We start from the raw sequence: 12,896 nt of genomic DNA on the forward strand, positions 1-12,896 counted from the left end.
ATGTATAATACATAAGGGGGGATATGATCTCCATGTATAATACATAAGGGGGGATATGATCTCCATGTATAATACATAAGGGGGGATATGATCTCCATGTATAATACATAAGGGGGGATATGTGGAGATACATTCTAATACCTGTCAGGTTTTTATTGCTATATCTGCTCCTATACGGGAGATACATCTGCCCTATTTGTCCTGTGTACCATTTTGAAAGTGAAAGTAAAAGAAAATCCCGAATTATGGGTTGTGCCCAGAAAAGTAAAGAGGAAATCTTCCAATTGGGACACTGGTTCTGGTGACCTGGGGGATCCCAAGTGATTTCCTTGATTTGTAAAGATTTCCTCTCACTTCCTCTTTTGGCTATGGGACAGGAAATGAAGGGAAATCTCCCCAATGGAGCACAAAATGGCCAAAAACACTGTAAGGGGTTATAACTCTTTCTTGCTCTATCCAAAATATATTTTAAAAAAGTTTCACTTGTAGCTCTACTTTAAGCTGTGCCTTAACATCTGTACAATTCACAAGTGATATATGTTTTCTTTTGTATTCATCATCTACTGTTACAATGGTGCCCCCTTCCTGTACTTAAAAAAAGGAAAAACTGACTCTCTTTAGAAATGTTCATAATTAATTACCTTTAAAAATAAGCGTAAGCCTAACTGCTTTAACCCCTCGCCCTCCAGAGGATTCCCCCCCTTCCTGACCTGGCCAATCTTGCGTTAAGCGCTGCTTTACTTTAACTGACAATTGCACGGTCATGCAATGCTGCACCCAAATGAAATTTATGTTCTTTCTTTCCCATGAATTGAGCTTTCTTTCGGTGGTATTTGATCGTCTGTGCATTTTTTATTTATTGCATTATAAAAAAAAAGACCGACAATTTTGAGAAAAATACAATATTTTTTGACTTTTTGCTATTAAACATGTCCAGCAAAAAATTTTAAAAATCTAATTTTGTCATAAATGTTCGCCAAAATGTGTCTTTGCTAAAAAAAATCCCAATACATGTAAATGATTTGGGTTACGTGAAAGTTATAGCGTCTTCAAATGGCGGTATAGATAATGGGATTTTTTTTTTTCATTTTTACTAGTAATGGCGGCAATCAGTGACTTATAACAGGACTGTAGGACTACAGCAGACATTCTGACACTGGGGGGGGGGGGGGAACTGTCTTGGTGTCACTGACATCCCCAGTAACACCAATACAGTGATCAGTGCTAAAAAAAAAAGCACTGACACTGTACTAATGGCACTGGGCAGGAAGGGGTTAATGTGAGGGGGATCAAATGGTTAACTATGTGCTGGGAGTGTTTTACTAGGGGGCAGGGTGTGTGTGCTTCACTGTAATCACACTGCTCTGGATGGCTGTGCTGTGCAGTGTGCCTGATCTGACAGGGAGGAGGACTGCTAGTAAACAAAACAGTCCTCCTCCCCACGGGAGATCCTCAGAAATCACCAGGCGCCAGCGAGTAATTACTGGCCGGCGCCCGGTGATTGACAGCCTTGGCCACAAATGGCAGCACAAGTAGGGTGCATGTGTAGCTCGCCCCCTATCCGGAAATACAAAATCACGTAAGATGGCATCTCTGGTGTCTTTTGACAGCTCTTTGGTCTTGCTCATGGTAGTGGTTGGCGTCTGACTGACTGTGGGGTGGACAGGTGTTTTTAAAGAGCTCAGACAGGTGCTATTAAGTTAGATTAATGAGTGGAGTAGAGGTGGACTTTTTAAAGGCGCAGTAACAGGTCTTTGAGAGCCAGAATTATTACTGTTTCTTAGGTGTTCAAATACTTCTGTTCAGCAGTACAAGACAAATAAATTCTTTAAAAATCATTCAATGTGATTTCCTGAATTTTTTTTTTTAAATTCTGTCTTTCAGAGTGGGAATGCACCTATAATGTGAATGTCAGACCCCTCCATGATTTCTAAGTGGGAGAACTTGCAAAATCGCAGGGTGTTCAAATACTTCTGTTCCACACTGTATACAATATATATATATATATATATATATATATATATATATATATATCTGCACTCCTGCCGCAGTATTTCTGCTATAGGGCGGTCGGGAAGCAGTTAGAACATCTGTATATCTGCACATTTACTTTTATTTTACCTTCTTTGGGATCTATTTGTTTGTCAAGTTTTTGTTTAGGCCTTCCAATGTCTTCCTCAGATTCAGTCTGATTATCCTTCTCACCGTCAGTTTTGGAAAAATTATCTGTCAAAAAAAATGTAATAAACTGTTATGTTTCTGTTAAATATATCACTAACGTGTAAAGTGAATTTAGGTAAAAATGAGAACCTCGTGTCCCATGAACATTCTGCCATAAAAAACATTGCAGAGTTAAAATACGATCTCTGCTCTGCTCTTTATTTACATTGGGCCTCAGGCGGAATCACTGCAATTCTGCCCGTCATCCGAAATACAATAGTGGCACGTGTCTTCGGGTGCCATTCATTTTCAATGACACCTAAATGGGATGCGGTTCTGCCATGATTGTCATATGATAAATTGCAATTGCAGCAAACCAAAATTGCGCGAATCTTGTCACCCAAAGAGGAGAAGGAGCTTCTTTTGGGTGACAAGCGTTGCGTGTTTGCCTCGATTGCAGTGCGGTTTATCGCACGAAATTCATGACAGAACCGAATCCCATTTAGGTGCCATTGAAATTTATTGGCACCCAAACACACGTGGTTCCTTTTGCCACTATTGCATTGCAATTTGTGAGGACAAGGGTCTGAATTTAGACAGAGCAAGTAATTGGCCAAATTTGCATGAGCGCCATTAACTACCTGCCAACCGCTCACAGCAAATAGACTGCAAATGGCGGCAGGTGCAGGCACGTTTATGGGTACCAGCCTTGTTCCAGGTTTGGGGCATGTATATGCTGACCTGTGCTGTGATTGGACACAGTGACAGCTTGGCAACTGATTTCAGCCAATGAGATTGACTGAAATCAGCTGATCGGCTGTGTCCAATCACACACAGAATTTTGGGTTTACAAAACACAGAACTCTGTTTACTGGGAACAGCAATCTGGCTGTTTTTTCCCTGCAAAGCAGATAGTAAAGTAAAAGCAGCACATATTACACAGATTACACATTGCTAGGCACACAATTAACCCCTTGATTGCCCCAGATGTTAACCCCTTCGCAGCCAGTGTCATTAGCGCAGTGTACAGTATTAGCACTGATCACTGTATTAGTGTCACTACTGATGTCAGTGTCAATTAGTGTACCTCTCAGCCAGCGTCAGATAGTGCCAGATTGCCCGCCACACTGTCAGACTCCCACTATAAGTCGCTGTTCACCACCATTATAAGTATAGCATCATAGCTGCGTAAATTCCAGTATATATAAAGCTCTATTTCTATGAAACAAAAAATGATATAAATTTCATTCAGGTACAGTGCTGCATGACTGAGTAGCAAAAAATGTCCCAGTCATGAAGGGGGTAAAATCTTCCAGAGGTCAAGTGGTTAATCCTATGAGCTGAAATGTGTGTGTGAAATACCTTGGCATCTTGCCTAAATTTCAGCAGCAGGAAAAGATTTAGGCCTGGTTCACACTAGTGCAGGCTGCGCAGCCCGCGTCACACTCCATGCATTTCAGTTGCTTTTTTTCTGCCTCCAAAATGCACAGAAAGTCGGTGATATGGTTATCAATATCATAGTTCACATCAGTGCTTGCAGTTTATTTTTTTCAGGTACTTATATAGCGCCACCAATTTACACAACGATTTACATACATATAACACCCTAATCCCCCCCCCCCAAAAAAAAAAGTAAAAATTCTATATAATTCATGCAAGCAGCCTCGGAAATGTAAAAACCGTTGAGATTGGTGTGCAAAGCAACAAATGCATGCAAATAGAAGTATTTTTTATCAGGTTTGTAATACCACTGCAACTTGATTGTATTTGCATAGTTGCCAACATTTCAGAAAAGAAAATTATTAGGGACACCTTTATTTGCTGTCTGCCCAATAAGCTATTGTAGGTGGAGAATGTATGTTTAATTAGGGGCGGGGCATTCATTTAAAATGGGTGTGTTTCTACAAGGGGCATGCCGTTAACCAATCATGCGCTTTCATTTTAAAAATCTGTCCATAAAAGATTTACCATATAAACAGGAACACAGTGAGGATGTTATTGTTTATTAATAAAAGGATTTGTGGATCTGTTTGGCTGCAACCTTTTAGTTTGCACAGTCTATATAAACCCAACAGTCCTTGCAGAGACTATAGTAATAAAAACCGATTAGGCCTTGATCACTCAGTACTCATCAATGTGTCCCTCGTGGGAGGGCCATATTTACCTGCGTAGGTGTTGAGCACGCCCCTGCGCAGGCAGTCCCATTCATGTTCATTGGGACCCAGCAGCTGCACGGACACAGGCAGTGTGCATTTGGGGCTGAGCGCCCGCATGATGTCACACTGAGATTAGTGTCTGTGTCCATGCAGCCGCTGGGTCCCAATGAACATGAATGGGACTGCCTACGCAGGGGCGTGCTCAACACCTACGCAGGTAAATATGGCCCTCCCACGAGGGACACATTGCTATGTACCAGGTGAATGAATGAGGACATACACTGCAAATACATTTGGCATAACATATTATTTGACAATGATCTGTCTTCGACACCGGTCTTGGAAAATGATAGGCTGAAGGATTTGTGGGGGCAAAAGTTAGCAAAAGTGGCAAGCTTGAAGGTATTATATGGTGGCAGACTCTAAATCTGTTGCCTGCACAATGCTGCTTGCAATGGTCTGCTGGAGTGCCATCCTCAACAGCTGTATAGTCATCACTTCACCCTCACCCCTCAGCATTCCTATATCCGCTCTCCCCGGACCCCAAATTCACTATATCCGCTCTCCCTGGACCCCAAATTCACTATATCCGCTCTCCCCGGACCCCAAATTCACTATATCCACTCTCCCCGGCCCCTGCATTCACTATATCCGCTCTCTCCGGACCCTGCATTCACTATATCCGCTCTCTCCGGACCCTGCATTCACTTTATCCGGTCTCCCCGGACCCTGCATTCACTATATCTGGTCTCCCCGGACCCTGCATTCACTATATCCACTCTCCCCGGACCCCGCATTCACTATATCCGTTCTCCCGGACCCCGCATTCACTATATCTGCTCTCCCCGGACCCCGCATTCACTATATCCGCTCTCCCCGGGCCCTGCATTCACTATATCCGCTCTCCCTGGACCCTGCATTCACTATATCCGCTCTCCCCGGACCCTGCATTCACTATATCCGCTCTCCCCGGACCCTGCATTCCCTATATCCAGTCACCCTGGACCCCACATTCACTATATCCACTTTCCCTGGACCCTCCATTCACTATATCCGCTCTCCCCAGACCCTGCATTCACTATATCCGCTCTCCCTGGACCCTGCATTCACTATATCCGCTCTCCCCGGACCCTGCATTCACTATATCCGCTCTCCCCAGACCCTGCATTCACTATATCCGCTTTCCCTGGACCCTCCATTCACTATATCCGCTCTCCCCAGACCCTGCATTCACTATATCCGCTTTCCCTGGACCCTGCATTCACTATATCTGCTCTCCCCGGACCCTGCATTCACTATATCCGTTCTCCCCGGACCCTGCATTCACTATATCCGCTCTCCTCGGACCCTGCATTCACTATATCCGCTCTCCCCGGACCCCGCATTCACTATATCCGCTCTCCCCGGACCCCGCATTCACTATATCCGCTCTCCCCGGAACCCGCATTCATTATATCCCCTCTCCCTGAACCCCGTATTCACTATATCCACTCTCCCCGGACTCCGCAGTCACTTCACCTGCTCTCCCCGGACCCTACATTCACTATATCCGCTCTCCTTGGACCCCGCATTCACTATATCCGCTCTCCCCGGACCCTGCATTCACTATATCCGCTCTCCCCGGACCCTACATTCACTATATCTGGTCTCCCCGGACCCTGCATTCACTATATCCTCTCTCCCCGGACCCCACATTCACTATATCCGCTCTCCCCGGACCCTACATTCACTATATCTGGTCTCCCCGGACCCTACATTCACTATATCTGGTCTCCCCGGACCCTGCATTCACTATATCTGCTCTCCCCGGACCCTGCATTCACTATATCCGCTCTTCCCGGACCCCGCATTCACTATATCCGCTCTCCCTGGACCCTGAATTCACTATATCCGCTCTCCCCGGACCCCGCATTCACTATATCCGCTGTCCCCGGACCCTGCATTCACTATATCCGCTCTCCCCAGACCCTGCATTCACTATATCCGCTCTCCCCAGACCCTGCATTCACTATATCCGCTCTCCCCGGACCCCGCATTCACTATATCTGGTCTCCCCGGACCCCACATTCACTATATCCGCTCTCCCCGGACCCTGCACTCACTGTATCCGGTCTCACACAGTACACAGAACATGGAAATGCAATTATTTTAGTAAATATAAAATGCTAAATACCTTTTCCCATCAGCAGTATAAGGCAGCTTGGTATCAAGAGGTCCCTTAATTTTCTACCTCTTAGTGGAAGTGATGATTGGCATATTCAAGGCTTTGGACATCTTTTTTTGTCCTTTTCCATCTTTATAAAGTTCCATTACCTTGTTATGCAGGACTTTTGACAGTTCTTTTCTGATCCCCATGGCTCAGGATCTAGCCTAGTCAGTGCTTCCACGTAACAGCTAACAAACTCATTGACTATTTATACATTGACACTAATGACAATTTAAAAAGTCACAGATGGGGGGCATTAACCTCTAATTGGCATTTTACCCCGTGTGTGTGTCACCTTGTGTGTGTGTACCAAGGCCCAACATTCCAGGGGGCGGAGACTTCAGATCCGGGCCATTTGGGTGTTTTCTGTTATCATTATGATTGAAAAAGGAGCCAAACAACGATGTGATAATAAATGGCTTCCTATGATCATCATCCTTCAATAAAAGAGCATTGCTTTGCATGATCAGTCATATTTACAATATTTATGACAAAATTTCACAATTTCTGCCAGGGTGTGCAAACTTTTGAGCACAACTGTATATATATATATATATATATGTGATTTTGCATTTCCAGGTAGGGGGCGCGTGTGAGCCGCGCACAGCCCTACCTGCTCCTCCATTGGCAGCCTCACCTGTTGGCACCCGGCGATCGCTGACAGGGGAGAGACCTGTAATGTAAACAATACAGATCTCTCCCCTGTCAGCTCCAGCACACTGATTTGTATGGCTCTGCATATCAGCATGCTTACAGTGAAACACACACAGCACACAGTGAGACAGCACACAGTTAACCCTTTGATCTCCCTTCATGTTAACCCCTTCCTGCCCTAGTGTCATTAGTACAGTGTCAGTGTTTTTGTATTAGCATCGATCACTGTATCGGTGTCACTGGGGATGTCAGTGACACCAAGTCAGTTCCCCTCCCAGTGTCAGAATTCCCGTCGCAGTCCCGCTATAAATTGCTGATCGCCGCCATTACTAGTATGAAAAAAAAAATCCCAGTATCTATACCGCCATTTGTAGACACTATAACTGTCACGTAAACCAATTAATTTACACGTATTGGGAATTTTTTTTAGCAAACACATGGAGCAAGATACATTTTGGCCCAAATTTATGATAAAATTAGATACATTTTTTTTACTGGACATGTTTTTTAGCAAAAAGTCCTTTTTTCTCAAAATTGTCGTTTTTTTTTATGGCACAAAAAATAAAAAACGCACAGGTGATCAAATACCACCGAAAGAAAGCTCTATTTGTGGGAAAAAAGGACTTACATTTCATTTGGGTTCAGCATTGCATGACCGCGCAATTGTCAGTTAAAGTAACGCAGTGCCGTAACTCCAAAAATGGCCTGGCCAGGAGGGGGGGGGGGGGGGGGGCAATCTCCTGGAGGGGAAGGGGTTAAGCAAAGAAATAAGAGAGGAATCTGCAGATGGTACCTCTTGCAGATTCGATGATTTCCTCCTGTGATGTGACGAGCTGATACTGATCTTTGGATTTATTTTGACCATTATTCCTGTCCTGTGTTGGGTAAAGATACAATTCTACATCTGAAAAGAAAAGAAACAACATTTTCTTATTGCAGACTCAGAATAATATCTATTTCACGTGACTTCGTCATGAAGCAAACCCATGCATGAAAAAACGATTCAAGTGATGGAGCCATTCCCCATTTATATGCCACAATTGTAACTTTAGAAAATGAAATCAAATTCGAAAACAAATTGCAATATTGCTGTCTCCTTCAAAAACTGTGTGTATTAGTGTTAGAATATAGCAGTCTTCCAAAATTCAGATTTTGAATAGAATAAAATAAAACAGAATAGAATATAAAAGAATAGAAGTTTGAATCTGCATATATTTACCTTCCCTGGTGCCTCCTGCCCCTCCCCCTTAATATGCTATTGAAATTGTATAATTCAAATCTTTTTGTTTTTCTATACTTTAGACCCTGTAACAAAATCACTGGGTCTCTATGCTTCTCTGTGCAATGCAGGCAGATCATGGCTTATGGGAAGGACTGGCAGGGTACTATCTCCCTGCCTCAGTACTCCTCTCAAGAGGGCTGGCAATTGGGAGGAGTTATGAAAATATAAAAATGCTTTGGTAGATCAATGCCAACTTGAAGGCGTTGACATTGTTAAACGTGTTTTTGCGCACCCAAGCCCTACTCCCCGATATACAGCTCTTCCAATTGCTGCAAATACAGCTATGGAATAAGTACCATATGATAAGCATCAGGCCTACAGGGAGAAGCAGAAGTTCCCGTACATTTATGAGAGTTCAAGTAGTCTCTGTATCCACAGACAGTGATGTATTTAGGTTTTGTGCTGCCCTAGGCAACAGAAAAATTGTCTGCCCTACAGACACCAACCAACACCACCCCGACCCCCTTCCCCCTCCTGCGGAGAGAGCCAGAAATTGACCAACAACACCCTTGCACCCCCATATATAGATAGAAAGAAAAACTCTCTTCTGCTTGGCTCCGGACATCCCCAGGAACAAGAGTCAGGCTCTACAGCCTATCTCAGATCCCACCTGGTTCCATCGCGCAAGTCCCTTCTTCCATCTCTTCTTCTGAGGGGTGGTGCTGCCCCCTGAAAAATGCCGCCCTAGGCAAGTGCCGTGTTTGCCTTGTGGTAAATACACCCCTGTCCACAGACCAAAGTTGTTTTCATGTACGTGCTGCTTCAATTGCAGGCAGGGCATGCTTGCCATTAGAGAATAGACAGGTGGCGCACACACCTAGGGCATTATCCAAGGTTTATTGAAAGGTAAAAACATACTCACAGATGAAGCATGTATCTAAAAAGCATTTGCATAATGACGATGGCCACAACAGCAAGCAAGGTGTTCCAACTGTCAGTGCGGTCAAACGGCTGACGCGTTTCGGGGACAAGACCCTTTCCTCAGAGCTAATGACCAGCCTCTGGTGCAGATGAGTATGGATGTGGATGGATGATGGGAGCCTTGCTGGTGATGCATCCATCCACATCCATCCACATCCATCCACATCGGCACCAGAGGCTGGTCATTAGCTCTGAGGAAAGGGTCTTGTCCCCGAAACGCGTCAGCCATTTGACTACACTGACAGTTGGAACACCTTGCTTGCTGTTGTGGCCATCGTCATTATGCAAATGCTTTTTAGATACATGCTTCGTCTGTGAGTATGTTTTTACCTTTCAATAAACCTTGGATAATGCACTAGGTGTGTGCGCCACCTGTCTATTCTCTATCTAGTGGCTGATCTCCCCATCTGAGGAGGGCTGCACCCCTGAAGCATTTCCTTTGGTTGTCGCTGTCCTGGTACCCTTGGCTTCCCTTTTGTCTGTGCATTTCCTGAGGCGCTGGAGAGTACATACGATATCCGGTTGACATGCTTGCCATTAGACACATGCGGTTTGTTTCATTCGGAATCAAAATTCAGGACACATTTTTCAGTATACGTAGACTTGGATGTATCCAAATTTCTGAATTACAATAGTAATCCGAAATAACGAAACAAAATTTTGTCTGAAATTCGAATCAAATTCAAATTGATTTTGAAAATGAAATCAAATTAAAAAATGAAATCAAATTCGAAAACAAATTGCAATATTGCTGTTTCCTTCAAAAATTGTGTGTATTAGTGTTAGAATATAGCAGTCTTCCAAAATTCAGATTTTGAATAGAACAAAATAAAACAGAATAGAATATAAAAGAATAGAAAATAAAGAAATATAATAGAAAATAAAAGAAGCAAAAATTGAATAATTTGAGTAGAATGGAATAAAATAGAAAGAATATAGCCGTCTTCCAAAATTCAATTTTGAAAAGAATAGAATAAAACAGAATAGACTAGAAAAGAATAGTTAGAGTATAAGAGAAAAGAATTGCATAAAAATGGTATAGAAAATAAAGTAATAGAATAGAATAGAAAAGAACAGAGTAAAACAGAGTAAAACAGAACCAAAAAGGATAAAAAATAAGGGAATAGAAAAGAATAGAATAGAAAAAATAGAAAGGAATAGAATAGAAAAGAATATAATAAAACATTATTGAAAAGAATAGAATAGAAAATAAGTAAATATACTGGAAAATAAAAAATAGAAAAAAAAGAATAGAAGAGAATAGAAAATAAGAGAGTAGAATATAAAAAAATTGATTAGAATAGAATAGAGCTACCTTCCGAAATTCAAATTTTGCAAAGACTAAAACAGAATGGGGGGGGGGGGGTGCATGGCCGGCAACAGAGGAGCATGGCCGCACACCAGCTGAGCTCTGGGACAGAGGGTTCCTTATAGCGGCACACAGCAACTCACAGCAGCCCTGAGGACTTAGATCGGATCCAGAAGAGTAGGAGAAGCGGTGGACAACATGGGGAAGAGGAAGAGCAGAGACAGTCCCTGCAAACTGGGCGAGTTTAATAGCCCAGTGGGGACAACGACAAAGAAAGATGGCGCCGGATTCGGCGCCGGGGGGAATATGAAGAGCTGTGCACATGGGGGGGGGTAAAGTTATACAAGCTGTCAAGCAGAGAAGGATAACTACGGCTACAGACGGGCACATGAGTGATCCATGACATGAAAGTGATAATGTGATGGAAAGCAATTCTTATGATGATCAGCTCAATGCTTTTCCTACTTCAGGGCAGCCTACTGTAGACTCAACACTTAAAGCGGAGTTCCAGCCTTTTTATTTACTCCCTTGAAAGACAATGGTCTCCCTCTTCACAGTCCGTTTTGGCAATATACAGGTGAAACTCGAAAAATTTGAATATGGTGCAAAAGTTCATTTATTTCAGTGCAGCAACTTAAAAGGTGAAACTAATATATGAGATAGACTCATTCCATGCAAAGCAAGATAGTTCAAGCCGTGATTTGTCATCATTGTGATGATTATGGTTTACAGCTCATGAAAACCCCAAATCCACAATCTCAGAAAATGAGAATATTCCATGCAATCAATAAAACACGGATTGTACATAGAACAATATCGGACCTCTGAAAAGTAGAAGCTGCATATGTACTCAGGACTTGGTTTGGGCCCCTTTTGCAGCAATTACTGCCTCAATGCGGCGTGGCATGGAAGCTACCAGCCTGTGGCACTGCTGAGGTGTTATGGAAGACCAGGATGCTTCAATAGCGGCCTTCAGCTCTTCTGCATTGTTCGGTCTCATGTCTCTCATCTTTCTCTTGGCAATGCCCCATAGATTCTCTATGGGGTTCAGCTCAGGCAAGTTTGCTGGCCAATCAAGCACAGTAATCCCACGGTCACTGAACCAGGTTTTGGTGCTTTTGGCAGTGTGGGCGGAGCCAAGTCCTGCTGGGAAATGAAGTCAGCATCCCCATAAAGCTCGTCTGTGGAAGGAAGCATGAAGTGCTCCAAAATCTGGTAGACGGCTGCGTTGACCCTGGACTTAATGAAGCACAGTGGACCAACACCAGCAGATGACATGGCTCCCCAAATCAACACAGACTGTGGAAACTTCACACTGGACTTCAAGCATCTTGCAGTGTGTGCCTCTCCATTCTTCCTCCATACTCGGGGTCCTTGGGCCTCTCCATGCTTCCTCCATACTCGGGGTCCTTGGGCCTCTCCATTCTTCCTCCATACTCGGGGTCCTTGGGCCTCTCCATTCTTCCTCCATACTCGGGGTCCTTGGGCCTCTCCATTCTTCCTCCATACTCTGGACCCTTGGGCCTCTCCATTCTTCCTCCATACTCGGGGTCCTTGGGTCTCTCCATTCTTCCTCCATACTCGGGGTCCTTGGGCCTCTCCATTCTTCCTCCATACTCGGGGTCCTTGGGCCTCTCCATTCTTCCTCCATACTCGGGGTCCTTGGGCCTCTCCATGCTTCCTCCATACTCGGGGTCCTTGGGCCTCTCCATTCTTCCTCCATACTCGGGGTCCTTGGGCCTCTCCATTCTTCCTCCATACTCTGGACCCTTGGGCCTCTCCATTCTTCCTCCATACTCGGGGTCCTTGGGTCTCTCCATTCTTCCTCCATACTCGGGGTCCTTGGGCCTCTCCATTCTTCCTCCATACTCGGGGTCCTTGGGCCTCTCCATTCTTCCTCCATACTCGGGGTCCTTGGGCCTCTCCATTCTTCCTCCATACTCGGGGTCCTTGGGCCTCTCCATTCTTCCTCCATACTCGGGGTCCTTGGGCCTCTCCATTCTTCCTCCATACTCGGGGTCCTTGGGCCTCTCCATTCTTCCTCCATTCTCGGGGTCCTTGGTTTCCAAATGAGATGCAAAAGTTGCTCTCATCAGAAAAGAGGACTTTGGACCACTGAGCAACAGACCAGGTCTGTTTTTCTTTAGTCCAGGTGAGACGCTTCTGACGTTGTTTGTTGTTCAGGAGCGGCTTGATGACATTTGAAGC

The 12,896-nt window shown here is 44.3% G+C and overlaps 1 protein-coding gene across 1 annotated transcript in view; it reads right to left on the reverse strand.

Annotated features, from left to right (window-relative positions):
• The window catches only part of LOC149435838 (interferon-induced very large GTPase 1-like), a 52,122-nt gene that overhangs the window by 10,016 nt on the left and 29,210 nt on the right, over positions 1-12,896 (reverse strand). The window contains exons 4-5 of the mRNA XM_089662370.1: positions 7,970-8,080; positions 2,122-2,226 (exon numbers count right to left, since the gene is read on the reverse strand). Coding sequence (XP_089518496.1) covers positions 2,122-2,226; positions 7,970-8,080 — 216 coding nt within the window. The remainder of the gene's footprint in view (positions 1-2,121; positions 2,227-7,969; positions 8,081-12,896) is intronic.

The sequence above is a fragment of the Staurois parvus genome, unplaced genomic scaffold (genome assembly GCF_062004578.1).
Source record: "Staurois parvus isolate SC_StPar_1 unplaced genomic scaffold, SC_StPar_1.0 ptg001462l, whole genome shotgun sequence".
Lineage (NCBI taxonomy): Eukaryota > Metazoa > Chordata > Amphibia > Anura > Ranidae > Staurois > Staurois parvus.